General features: G+C 39.2%; 1 protein-coding gene across 1 annotated transcript in view; it reads left to right on the top strand.

The window, feature by feature from the left end:
* The window catches only part of IRS4 (insulin receptor substrate 4), a 22865-nt gene extending 9786 nt beyond the window's left edge, over positions 1-13079 (top strand). The window contains exons 5-6 of the mRNA XM_006142835.1: positions 13-2988; positions 13045-13079. Of these exons, the coding sequence (XP_006142897.1) occupies positions 13-2988; positions 13045-13049 (2981 nt within the window). The 3' untranslated portion in view covers positions 13050-13079. The remainder of the gene's footprint in view (positions 1-12; positions 2989-13044) is intronic.
* The last annotated feature ends 1566 nt before the right edge of the window (positions 13080-14645 follow it).

Genomic DNA, 14645 nt, shown 5'->3' with positions numbered 1-14645 from the left:
GCGTGTGCGTCCAGCTCCTGAGTATCCGTCGCTGCGGGCACTCGGAGCAGTATTTCTTCTTGGAAGTCGGCAGATCCACAGTTATTGGACCGGGGGAGCTCTGGATGCAGGTCGATGACTGTGTGGTGGCCCAAAACATGCACGAGCTGTTTTTGGAGAAGATGAGAGCATTGTGTGCAGACGAATACAGAGCCCGCTGCCGCAGCTACAGCATCAGCATCGGCGCCCACCTGTTAACCCTGCTGTCCGCTAGGAGGCACCTGGGCTTACTGCCGCTTGAGCCCGGCGGCTGGCTCAGAAGGTCCCGCTACGAGCAGTTTTGTCACCTCAGAGCCATCGGTGATGGGGAAGATGAGATACTCTCCCACAGGCGCTTCATAACACCCAGCGAGCCTGTGCCCCCCTCTAGGCGAGGAAGAATGCACCTGCCTAGAGCGCGCAGGTCCAGGAGATCGATTTCAGTGCCAGCCAGCTTTTTTCGCCGCTTAGGACCCAGCCCTGTACGTGCCCCGCACCCTGCAGAAATCCCCAGCGACAGAGCTTGCCTGTCTTCTGAAGCGTCTGTTTCCGACTCTGGCAAGTCTGAGGAGGAAGACAATCCTCAGGGCAAAGACAGTCAGGAAGGAAGTGAGGGCGACTACATGCCCATGAACAATTGGGGCGCAGGAAATGGCCGGGGCTCAGGTGGTGGCCAGGGCTCAAGTGGCCAAGGCTCCAGTAACCAGAGCTCAGGAGGAAACCAGTACTCAGGTGGAAGACAGGGATCTGGAGGTGGCCAGGGTTCAAGCGGTGGCCAAGGCTCAAGTGGCCAGGGCTCAGGAGGTCAGGGCTCAGGAGGTCAGGGCTCAGGAGGAAACCAGTGCTCAGGAGATGGCCAGGGCACTGCTGGTGGCCATGGCTCAGGTGCTGGCCAGGGAGCAGGAGGTGGGTACGGTTCAGGTGGTGGCCAGGGACCTGGAAATGGCCGGGGCTCACGTAGTGGCAAGCATTCTGGAGGGGGCAAGAGCTCAGGAAGTGAAAAAGGCTCTGATGGTGATGGTGAACGTGGAAAATCTGTGAAGAAAAGATCCTACTTTGGCAAATTAACTCAAAGCAAGCAGCAGCAAATGCCACCCCCTCCACCACCTCCACCTCTACCCCCATCTGTTGGAACAACTGGTGGAAAAGGGAAGACTGGGGGGAGGTTCCGACTCTATTTTTGTACTGACAGAGGGGCCACAAAAGAACGCAAAGAAGTCAGAGAAGTGAGAGAGGCAGAGACCCTAGAAGGTGCATCGTGTGGTCCCCAGAGAGCCAGAGCTTTTGATGAAGATGAGGATGACCCATATGTGCCAATGAGACCAGGGGTGGCTGCCCCTCTCGCAAGCTCCAGTGATTATATGCCAATGGCTCCTCAAAATGTCTCTGCTTCAAAAAAGCGCCACTCTCGATCACCTTTTGAAGATTCAAGGGGGTACATGATGATGTTTCCCAGAGTGAGTCCACCACCTGCCCCAAGTCCTCCGAAAGCACCTGATCCTAATAAAGAGGATGACTCCAAGGACAATGACAGTGACAGTGAGTACATGTTTATGCCTCCTGGAGCCGGTGCAATTCCAAAAAACCCCAGAAATCCTCAGGGCGGCTCTTCTTCTAAAAGTTGGAGCTCATACTTCTCCCTGCCAAATCCTTTTCGGAGCTCACCCTTGGGACAGAGTGACCACAGTGAGTATGTACCAATGTTACCTGGGAAGTTTCTGGGGAGGGGCCTAGACAAAAAAGCTCCATCTAACTGGGGCCCCAAAGATGCAGCTTCGAAGTCTTCAACTGAGGGCCCATTCACAAAACCTGGAGAAGGGGGGTCACGTTCAAAGCCTTCAGATGATGGGCCCCCAAAGAATAAGGCTAAGAGACCCAACCGGCTTTCTTTTATTACAAAAGGAAATAAAGTCAAGCCAAAACCACAAAAGCCCACACGTGAGCAGAGAGAAGCTGACAGCTCTAGTGACTACATCAACATTGACTTTACTAAGAGAGATAGCAATCGGCCAGCTCCCCCTACTCAAGGACTGCCAGATTCCTGGGGCATAATTGCTGACCTTAGACAGTCAGCCTTTTCTCATTACATGAATGTTGAGTTCGGAGTGCCATTCCCAAATCCAGGAAACCACCTCTCACATCTTTTAAGAGCTATACCAGGTGCCAACCCCCTATCTCTGGACGGTGCTAGGTGGCCACTTCCTCCCAGTGCTACAGGTAGAAATGCTAATGAGGAAGAGGGCGACTACATTGATGTTATTTTCAACCCAGCAATGACACCAGCCGTGCCTTTTGCTGACAGTGCCATTCGCTATGATGCTGAAACAGGTCGAATCTATGTGGTCGACCCATTTTCTGAGTGCTGTATGGACATTTCTCTCTCCCCTAGCCGATGCTCTGAACCACCACCTGTAGCCAGGCTGCTGCAGGAAGAAGAGCAAGAGAGAAGACGCCCACAAAGTCGTTCGCAAAGTTTCTTTGCAGCCACCAGAGCAGCTGTCTCGGCTTTTCCAACTGACAGCCTCGAAAGAGATCTCTCTTCCTCCTCAGCCTCGCTCGCAGTCTGGGCAGCTGCGCCAACCTTAGCCCTGGGCCGGGCTTTAGCTGCGGCCTCAGCTCTTGCCGCGGCCCCGGGCATCGGCGCAGCAGCCGCGGGCTTCGAGGCAGTGGCTGGGTTTGACTCCGCCTCTGCCCGCTCTTTTCAACCTGTTGGTAATGCTGCTGATGCCTTAGCAGTAAGGGGGGCCCAAGACATTGCCCCTGGCTCTAACCCTGAAGCCCAACACCTACCTGCAAATCTTGCGGGATGTGAGAACGAGGCAGCCAGGGCTGCAGCTCCCCCAGCCCCACCTCGCCGTCGCCGAGTCCCAAGACCCTCAGAGAGAGAAGATTCTGACAACGATGACGACACTTACGTGAGAATGGACTTTGCCAGATCTGACAACAAAAAGTTCCACTTTCCCAAAAGAGGTTGGTAATTTAAAAATCAATTTTCCTCAAATTAATTGCCATTGCTTAATGAATGGATGCACTACCCTCTACCACGTTTGGGATAAGTGAGGTAATATTTCGTTAATTGGTGCTATTTAACATGGAAGGTAGAATTCAGTTTTAACTATTCGTACAATTTTTTTTATCTTTTTGATCTTTGCAAAACTTAGACTTTTGTCTAATCATACATTTATTTTCTGGACAGAACTAATTATTTAAATAATTGGTTCAGCTTCTGAGTAATAGTTGCTATGTGGTCAAGGACACATAGCACAAAGATATTTACAAACATCCTTTCCCATAGTAAATGATAACGCAAAGCAAGACATCATAAATTGAGTTACATGAGCTCGTTTTCAAATCAACAGCTAAAAGCTACTTTTCTACAAATGCCCATATTAAAGTGCAGGAATTTAATAAGAGTCTTAATATTAAGCAGTAACAATCAGCTGTTATAGTTTGGGGAGGATAACTTTCTCCTCTAAACTTACTTTTTTTAAGTTGTAACTGTTATATTAATTTCTGTGATTTACCAAGAAGGCTAAATCTCAGCTGTTATCATTTAATGTCGGGGTGGGAGGGGGCACTGACCAAATACAAATAATCCAAAACACCAGGTGACTAAAAGAAGAGAGCATTTGCCTCTGGCATGTGTTTTTGTGTTGATTTTTCTTTCGTTTTTACACAGGATAAATTTCCAGAAACTTTGAGTGTTCCTTTTCTTTGTCACTAGTACTGACAGACAAGTCATGTGTGCTGTTCCTCATTTTCTCCCCTCCCCCCATCCTCCCAAAAGAGGGTGTGGTGAACAACTTGAAAACGAATATGAATATTGTTTCAAAAGTTTAAAAAACATTTAAAATATCTAATTGGTTTGTCTTCTGGAAAATCAAGAAAAGCAAGAATACAATGCAGGAGGAAGCTCTAACCTCAGGGGCAGCTTTGCCTACCTTGGAACAGAGGGAGTTTTTGAAAGCGCTACTTTTCCAAAGGAAGAAGTAAGGAAGAGTAGGAGGTGTCTGACTTGGAAACAAGACTTGGAGTAAATCTCCTGTGCATAACACTGTGCAATGTTGGCATCCTTGTGTCTTGAGACATTCTCAAGAAATGATCACAGAAAGTGATGTCTCCATAGTCTCAACTGCCTTCCCTCTTTAGTAGAATATGCTTTTTTCCCAGTGAAGGGAAGGGATGGACCCCAGCAGTTTTCATTCCAGTAGTCAGTTTAGTGAAGATTTTTGCTTTGCTTGCTTTGTGGAATGCTTTTGTGATTGGATCTCTGCCCACTGTGCTTGATCAGGCAGAACAAGTAGGGGACTGATCACAACAGTCACCTAACAAGCTGCCTATTTAATGCAGGTGTAGCCCCCCCACCTCTCCTTTCTCCCCCTGCTATAGAAAACTTGCCATACAAAAACTCACATTTGCAGCAGCACGGACACATTAAAGAGTGATCATTATAACGACAAAAGGATGCTTTGGCTTGCCAAAGGATTCAATTCAGATCGTCTTTAAATTGTGAACCTCCTCCCCAGCCCACACAGACACACACACACACACACACACACACACACACACTACAATCAATCACAACTGTCTTAACCATGCATTTAAAATATAGTTCCACTTCCTATAATTTAATTCATAACCAGCTTTTCAGGAATAAATTAATTTTATTCTGAAAGTACACTGGAAAATTGGTCTCAAACTATTGTGTGAGCCTACCTGCTAAATGCATTGTTTTTTAAATTTTGATATAGGGGATACATACCTGCATGTGTCCCTGTGGTACTTTGAAAAGAATGAGTTTTCACAGTTTGTCTATGCAATAATCTTTGTTTAAGCAAATATTAAACTTATTAAAATCTTATCATTCCTCAAATAAACTTGGACTTTCCAAGGATTATGTAGATCCACTGATCATTATGTCAGCATAAATTGCTGATTTATGACCTTACAGCTACTTTGCAGAATTAACGTTCTCTAAATGTATTGTTTATTGCGGAAATGCCTAACTTTATTGAGTGACTACAGCAAAGAGGCTATATCTCACAGGGAGGCAGGGGCTTAGGTTGAAATGAGAGAATGAATCTGAAAGTACTTTGGGAAGTTAAAACACTTTACAAATTTAAGAGATTTTTATTGTGTCATTGAATTAACATTGGCATATCAACAGTTTAAACTGATGATTTAGCTTCTTGCACAATGACTGATCCTGAGAGTGATTCCTGCACTTGATTTGCTGAGATATTTAGAAGGAATGGCAAGAGGGGATGGTGGGCATGATTGTGGAAAAAAAAATCTCAAGAAATGACTTTGGCTAACATTTTAATGTAAATTAATATGATAGAATGCTGTTTGTTAAGTGTTAAGAACATTCTGAGTAGTTCTGATGGTTTTTATAAACTATAAATCTATAGAATAATTTCCAACCATTTTTGAACTTCGTTCATCTTCCTATCTAACATTTTCTAAAGTTATGTTAGTAACAAAAAAAAAATGCTTTGACAGAGAAAGAAGGGCACAGTCTTAAATAGTAGTTCTGTATCTCCAAAGTAATTTAACTTATAGAAAGTGCTTAGAACAGTGCCTGGCACACAGTAAGTGCTGTACATGGATTATTATATAGTTGTTGTTGTTGTTAGTGTTACTACTGTTATTATTATATTTAGAAACACAAAGCTAAATTAAAGTTTTATGTCCTCCAATCATACTTTTAAGTTAGTCTTTAGTTTCACCTAAAATAGTTTACATGGTTGCTCAGAACTGGAATCTTTATAGTTGGACTCTGTGTATAAGTGAAATGATATTATAAATCAGTGAGACAGTTTTTTTAATGTAACACAAAGTTAATCTCATTTACCTGCTTTCATAGTGCATGTGAATAAGTTCTTTAAGGGCATTTGTTTTGAAAGACCTAGAAGTGAAATTTTTTTTGTATTGACTTTTTTAATCATTAAAATAATTTTAAAGCATTTATTGAAAATGAACTCTTCACATTTAAACACATGAGTTATAGGCATTAGCATTTAGGAGGAGAATGTAGTTTAGCCTGACTCTTAACCCAGGTATGATTTTTTTTTTTTTTGCTTCTTTTACTACTGTACCTGATGTAGAATTCAGAGTTTAAATGACTTTGAGGTGAAGTATTTCATGATTTTTCATTTGAAAGATAAGAGGATGAAAAAGGCAGCTCTAGGACGGGTAAGAAAATTGGCCAGCCAAACTAATAATTAATTAATAATGATACAATATCATTTGGTATTAAAAAACAATAAAACTATACTAATTAAGTTTTGAAATCTTAAACACTGTTATCACTGTGAAGGAAGCCCAAGCTTCCTTTGAGTATACTACTCCCAGATCTTATTGCTATAAATTATAGTTACTAAGAGCAAATTATAATTATTTTTATTGCATCAAATATATTTATTAAAATTACTACCATAAAAATATACAGATTTTTTTTTCCCAGACACCACTGACTGGTCACTTATTTTAGGCAACATTCTACCCTCCCAAATTGGACAGTTGTTTGGAGTAATGAGGTATTTGACCTATAACAATTAGAGAGGACCTCACTCAATTAAAGTTAACTAAAGTTGTTGGCAATCATTACTCATTTGCATTCATCCTATTCTAAGACTGATGCTTCCAGGGTAAAAATTTCAACTGCTAGCAGAACATGTACTTTAAACAGGGACCAGGACTTTTAAGTATAGTAGAATATCACTCATGCATAAAAACTCAAGCAAGATCTTTTGCTTTCTTTTCCTCTCCCTAATCACCAAATATGAACCAAAATGTATCTGAGTCATTGTTAGGGAGCTGTTTTCAGAAGAAACTCAGGATTCTCAGAGTGACCCAAAGAATTTCTTATTGGAATGGATATGACTGACCAATATAGGGAGGAGTAAGGAATAGTGTGTGTGATTTAAAAGGGACTGTTGTTAAATTGTCAACCTGTTGATTGAGGGAATGCTTTCCAGTTGCAGATTGCCTTATAGCTTGCAAAGCACATTCACATTCGTTATTTTACTGATGGATGGTAAGTACTGGAAATGAAGCCGGTGTTAAGAATTTTCCTGTGTCCAAAAGGTAAGTGGCACCCATACATCTCATTTCAAGTCCAGTGTTCCACCCAGCACACCACACTTTAGTGAGGTGTTTAATCTGTTATTTTTCTGTTGAGAAGAGGTTATTTATGTAGGCAAGGATTGGGGAGGAAAGTCACATTTGTTTGAGTTTGATAGCAAATTTTGTTGTAGGTTATTCATTCAGAGTATTATAAATGTAGACCATTTGCTGGGGCTTGGACAATTTTCATTACATTGAACTGTTTGTTTTGGTTCTTAGAATAAAAGAATTTGACCTGTGCTGAAATTGAATGCTTTAAATCTGATCTGGGGAGGAGTTGGCTAATCTTTACCTCCCAAACACATGTATTTGTTTAAATCTCATAGAAACATTGAAAAGAAAGAAAATGAATGGAGGGTATATTCAGTGAACTACCATTAATGGTCATTTCTTTAACTGAGCATAGGTTTTTTGGGTTTCTCCAATAATCCAGTGCCCTTTGCCAGTTAAAGTGAAGTCTTTTCATTTAATTTCTTTCTTCTGTATAAAATCTGATATTCTTGTCTAAACTATCACAGTGGGCAAAACAAGATAAAGCTAGACAGGTGGATGAAAACACATTGTAGAAATAGATGCTCTTCATTCATTTGCTTAAAAAGTAAACTTGCTTTTAGCAGTCAGGCAAGTAGATTGTAGAAGCCTTGAAAATCAAATCCTTTCCTTGGAAAATAAAAATCTTGTTTAAAATTAGATTCATTTTTAGAACCTTTTTTTTTAAAGACTTTAAGACTTTGTAAAAATAGCCCAGACATTTTATTGGCAGTATTGGAAAATAGCTTTTGTAAAATGCTTAATTAAAGCCTGTAGTATGTTTTGTCTAAGACATGCTGCCAGGATCTTAGATGTCAAGGATCATTTACTGGAAAACATTGCTTGGTACCGAGTGGAAAACAAGGAATTAAAAAAGCTACTTTTTTATAATAATGAAATGAATACATTAACACATTCCATTTTTATCACAACTATTGAATCACTAATATAAAAGCTATTGATAAAATTGGGAAGATGATGTGCTGGCCTTATGAACTTAAAATACATCCTCTAGCAATTCTGCATTAGGTATTGGTTATGCACCTACAGGTCTTTTGTTTCCGTCTTCTTTTGGAAAGGTAGGCTCAACATTTAAGATACAGGAATTTTTAAGGATTTTGTTTAAGCATAGATGTATCTACTATTTTAGATGTGCATTCTTTTAGAGAGTACCTTTCAATCTCTGCCTGAGGAATTTACTCTTTTTAGAAGTTGTACTTAAATATTTATTTCATGAAATAAAAAGAAATTGCTGCCTTCCCCGCCCCCACCCCACCCCCAGCTTCCTGATACCCTTTTCTTGTTGGTTAGGGTTGCATTACTTGTATTCTGTGAGCCTTATCCCCATATGCCTTTTGCAAGATTTGTGCCCTTAATTTCAGGAAAATATACACTTTCCAATACTCTCTCTGGCTGAAAGATGAGGGCCACTCTGGGAATCCTGCAGGGCCCCATAGACAGCTTATTTCCCAAATGTTGCTCACTCAGTTCACAACCCAATTGCACTTAGCTTGGAGGAACAGCCCACCGTGTAGGGCTCCTTGTTGTACCGACCCAAGAGGGCTGTGTCTCTGCTTTGCTCTCACTTTTTGGCCCATAAGCAGCTGGGCTGGTATTTAAAACTATTTTCATGGTTGGATTGATCAAAATATGTTTGATGCTAGGCAGACCTTCTGGATTGACTGAATATCCAATTCCCCATAAATTGTAGTCACTTTAGCTAGTTTCCACAATTTAGATAACATACCTATCTATGATTAATAATTTCCTATTTGTGGACCTGAAGCTTAGAATATCAAATGAGGTCTCTATTTCTAAATCCATCTTTAAAATGGCTCACATATGTACTCACAGTACCCTTGAAAGTCTAATCAGCAAATGTGATTTTTAACTCCTGGTTTTCAATAAGTTGTGCCTCCAGTCTTGAAGGCATATCAACCTGTTCTCACCCTCAGAGGTTTCCCCCTCTCCAATGAAGTCCTTATTGTGGCTGCAGATCTTATCATAATTTTTCTTCCTGGGCCACCCTGTCCCCAACTCTCCAAGCTGCTTGATTTTAGGGGACATTTTGCCTATTGCTATTCTAAAAGACATATTTTTCTGGAGTCACAAATAGAAACTTTAAATACATCTTCTCACATAAATGATAGTTAGGTATAGTTAAAATAGTTCTGTTAGTTCAGGAATTGTACAGGTTAACTATAGGCTTGTGTAGACAAAGCCATGAACTTATTTTCCACTTATTTATGACATTGTTTCTATCAGATAATTTATTCTGAGTTTCAACTAAGCAGCGGATCTCAAAATATGTCTCTTTTGTAAATTGGAGACTGCCTATATTACAGTTCTAGTAACTTGCATTCTTTATGTCGGCAGTAACTAGGCAGCAGAATGAAGTGGCCCATGTGTGTGGGGAAATAGAGGAGAAGCTGACCTAGGATGAAAATCCTGTAGTTGATCCTCAAACAGTTTATGTCCAGATAGTCAAGATTCGAATGAACATGCATAACTGGTCCAGGGTCCACGAAGAAGGGCAGATGTGAAACAATTGAGCTGACCTTTGAGGGGATGGAGGTTTACAAGTGTCATCCATTTCCTTCACTGATTCTTCGGACTATGCTGTCACAGAAGTTGCCACTGTGGGTAGAAGTGTATTTTATCACCTGATCTTTGAAGGAGATCATAGCCTGATATGATTGGTGTTATAAATGCTAGTAGCAATTCTAGTTGGTTTTCACCCTTGAGCAACAGTCTTTCATTTTTATCAGTCTTAAAGCAGTCATCTTCCTATACATTCACAAGGCCAAGGAAGGTGTGGTAATCTGTTCTTATTGGGAAAAAAAGCATACAATTTCCAGACAATGTTAAGCTAAACAACATAATTGCATTACTAAATATTCATCTTTGAGGTATATGCTCCATTTCTCTTCCTTTTGTTTCTTTGCCTTCTATGCTTTACTTGTTTGCCCCTGCTTATGTGATCACCAGTAGATTGCAGGGGTACCTTGCTGAACAATGAACAGAGTGAGAGATTTTCAAAAGATCTTAAAAAACATGTTTGAGTTCTAGGAAAATTGGAGTTGAAAAAAATAAGATAAAAGATTGGAAAGAGGGAAAAGAGAATGGGGGAATAACGATATATTGTTATAGGTGTCACCTTTCTCTGGGCAGGGAAACTATTGCTGTTTTGGACTTCAAAGTATATAATAGAAGTGTGTTTATGATTCATACAAAGAGGTCTGGAAAACCCTGGAGAAACTGCTTTCTTGGCTCACCCTACAAATTTCCAGGGATATGGAAGTCATGTGTACATTATTAGTATATTAAAGATTAATGTTCATGTTTATATCACTACACAAATTGGAACAGAAAATTTTACTTTATTTGTTTTTTAGAAGAAAATGATACTTGGCAGATTTGGAGAGGAAGAATAGGGAAATGTTTTGACCCACCAGAATTTATCAAGGATTTCTTTCTTACAGAGAAAGATTACTTGGAGAGTATATCACATATTAAAAGAAGTGGAATTAGCTTGTAATTAGAAAGATTTTTGATTAATAAAAAAAATAACTATGCACAATAAGGTAATTATTTATAACCTGTCAGTATTGAGTGGAAATAATACATCAAAACCAGACTGCATGGTTACAAGCATCACCATTTACTTTTCTGGTAGTAAAACTATATAAAAATGAATATAGAAAAATCCCAAAGTATAATGGTTAGCCCTTTAGTAATCATTCTGCAGATTGTTCACAACTGAGTTTTAATCCAAATTGCTTGCTTTCGTTTACCACCCAGCAAGCCTCTGAGTTGCTTCTTTCTGCTGTACTTTGGAATGTACTCAGGGAATGTAAATTCATTTTAATATTGGCCTAAGTAAAACAAGATTATAAAAACAAATCTGTGGCTCAAATTCCCATTATGCATTTCAAAAGCAAGTTAAATTATTTTGGGATTATTTTATTTTAGATAGCATGAGTCTTTTTTAGTAGCACTTAATCAAGAATTGACAAATATATTTTGTGAAGTAAACAAGAAATTACACAATTATTTGCCAGGTTTTAGTAAGTTATCAAGCATTTACTCAATGTTGGTGTTAAGTATTATAAGAAAACGATGGAAATATGAACCAAATTTTTATGAGTCTCTGTCATTTAGAGAAAGAAAAAAACGATTTCAATAGTAACAAATGATCCCTAATTTTAGGCCTAGTTTAATGTCAGAGTAGTTTTATGACGCTTAGTTTGATGTTTCTGGAAAAATACACATTAAATGCAGTGTATTATATAAGATAGTACCAAATCCCCTCTGAAGTCAATGTAGTGTGCTAATATGAACATATGAAGGTATTTTTATATTAAAACAAAATAGTAAACTAAATTAGGTAAGGTATTTTTCTAACCTTACATTTTGGTTAAAGACATGTGGCTCATAACTGACAAAATCCTGTTATACTAGTCTAACCTAATATTGCAGCAAATGACTTGAGTTTTTGATATGCACACTCTCAGTAAACCTTTGGCTGTCAGACAGCTTTCATCTTGTGTAAACTAGGTACATAGAATCTAAAATTTCCTAAACCCACTGCTGACAGGAAAACTTAGTATCATTAATCTAAGGCATCTGTTTTTTTTTTAAACATGTGGCTCATAACTGACAAAATCCTGTTATACTAGTCTAACCTAATATTGCAGCAAATGACTTGAGTTTTTGATATGCACACTCTCAGTAAACCTTTGGCTGTCAGACAGCTTTCATCTTGTGTAAACTAGGTACATAGAATCTAAAATTTCCTAAACCCCCGGCTGACAGGAAAACTTAGTATCATTAATCTAAGGCATCTGTTTTTTTTTTAAACAAACAAACAAACAAACAAAACGACTTTCAATGTTGAGGAACAGGCCTATACAATGAATCATGACTAATAACCACAAATAGATGGAAGAAGAATGGAGAATTTAGCTGCTTCATGCAACTGCAAGTCTGTTACATTTTTCAAACTTCTGATGAAAGAATGAATAGTTCAAATAGTTGAAGAGAAAGCATCCTAAATTGGTACAAGCCTGCAATAAACTTACCAGTTTAATGGCTTGATATAAGAACTTGTACTCAAAGCCTACTCTGGAGAATGCTTTCCATGGATTCTTTTAGATTGTCTCAAATAAAATAGAATATTTGGTACTTTAATGTGACCAAATCTTAAAGTAACAGTGGCATCCCATAATAAACTTGCAGACCATTTATCTCTGTCCCTTCTCTAGTCCATCAGCTTCTTCTATGTACCTGATCTTCCCCCTACCACGCTCCCTATTATTCACCCTCTTAAATAAGCAAAAAGCTGGAGCCTTTTTATTAGACAGATGGGGATTTCAATAAAATCTTCGCAGGTATGATTTTGTTCTTTTAGAAAAAGTTTAGCTACTGAATGCGGAGACTTCGCTAAGGCCATGCTTAAATCCTTTGCCTTGTGCCACATAACCTAGTGAAGGCATAATCAAGCATGAAGGGAAAGAAAGGAAATTCTCTTTGTCTTCCCAATGCCTGGCTCACTTGCTGGCTCCGCTGAGAAGAAATAGAACTGTGCAGGCATGTGTAAAACTGTGGTCCACCAGAAACAGCAGAGTGACAGCCTGCAGGGAAAAGGAGTAACCACCCTATGTCTTCGTCCTCCATGTACTGGTATTCGTCACAGGCAGCCAGCCACCACAGTTGATTAACCACGTCCATGTCTAGGCAGTCTCCCCAATATTTCCCTCAAGAACTTCTAGTTAGATTTTTTGTTTGTTTGTTTTAGCAGAGGGTGGGGGTGAAAGCCTTTCTGCTAATTATGAAAGTAACTTTGGTTTTATCATCTTTCTTTTTTAGAGTGATTACATTGCCACAAAAACACATTTTAGAAGAAAAGTGATGCTTATGGAATTTCAATCTTCATCTACTCCAGATCTGCCTAAAAGAAAATGCAAAGGCTTTTGAATAGAAAGCTACCTAAATTGTGACAAGCCTACAAGTGGACTCTGGCAGTTGAGTGATCGTATTCACTCAGATCATTCATCCTGCTGCTTTATGGATACAGTGATTTTTGAGTTAAGACTATTCAATTGTGTTGTATCATTGTTTTCTGATTTCCCTCCCTTATCCATCTCTTTGAAAGAAATATAAAAATGTGCATCTCATAACTTTCTCTCCCTCTTTAAAAAAAAAGATTATTTACAGTATGTGTAAATGTGGCCAATATCAAGTTTAATGATGTATAATAATAAGATTTAATTTTGAAGTTGTAAAATCTTTAAACAAGGGAAAGTAAAGAACAAAGTTATATTAAAGAGAAGGTAGGTATGATCTGGAATATTTTTTCTGAGTAGTACATACACAAAACATTTCTTGATCAAGGAATCATATGTCAACTGAACTGATATCTTGATGGGCCATTTTCAATACTTAAAAGGCAGGACGAAAGGGCAGATTATCTCAGTTTTTGGTCGTTAACAAAACTGCAAGATTCTGTCCTATTAAATGTCAACTAAACTGATACCCTGATTGAGCATTTCCAATACTTAAAGGCAGAACTGAGAAGCAGAGTATCCATTTGTTCATACGCAACACTGTGATATTCTGCCTGCAAACCGACTATTTCCGAACCTATTATTTCATTTTGAAACTTAACATTTTCCTCCTAAAAGAACCAAGGTTCTTCAAAAGTTTCCTCACAAGGCTCCCCCTTGCCTCTCTGAATCTCCCTTCCCTTTTCAATCTCCTTTCTTCTCTTTCTGACCCTCTCCCTGACACACTCCTTCTTATGCCCAGGACTCCTATAAAGAAATCAGTTTCCCATATTCAAGAAATTAGTCTGTACTTATCAATCAATATTCTGACTAAACTTAAGCCAAAAAGAACCTCTTATAAGGCCTTGTTTCCTTCTGGACAATGAGCTGATATAAGATGTACCAAATTAAGAAGAAAAATCAGAGCAAGCACCTCCCTCCTATTTTTGCTTGCCTCTGATGTAAACTGAATTAATATTTTAAGAACCTGGACCTTTGAGAACATGACACCATCAGGTGGTGACCACAGAGAATAGACACAAAGGTCTTGAAGCTTGCTTAGAGCTTTGTTATGTGTTAGCACACAAATCTTGGTTTGTTGTGCCATCACTGGCAAACTTCATACTATCACAGATGGGTGCGAGTGTTTGAGTGTCTGTATAAGTGTGGACGTGCTAGTGTGTGCACACATTTGCATGTATGCACACCTTTGTGTACCTGTGTATATGTGATTGTAGATGTACCTGTTTGTGTATAACTCTGAAAAAAATTGCTTCGCATTTAATGTGCAACTTTGAAGTAGTGTAATATCTAAAGATTTTCACCACTCAGTTTTGATGTCTTTGGACGTGTACTTCTATCTTCGAGCAGGCTTATAGTACATGTTGGTAAACTAACTTTTCTGAAGAACTGAGTTGATTTCGA

This window comes from Tupaia chinensis, unplaced genomic scaffold, assembly GCF_000334495.1.
Source record: "Tupaia chinensis unplaced genomic scaffold, TupChi_1.0 Scaffold000082_1, whole genome shotgun sequence".
Classification (NCBI taxonomy): Eukaryota; Metazoa; Chordata; class Mammalia; order Scandentia; family Tupaiidae; genus Tupaia; species Tupaia belangeri.
The sequence above is the reverse complement of the archived record's forward strand: the minus strand, read 5'-3'. Positions and strand labels throughout refer to the sequence as shown.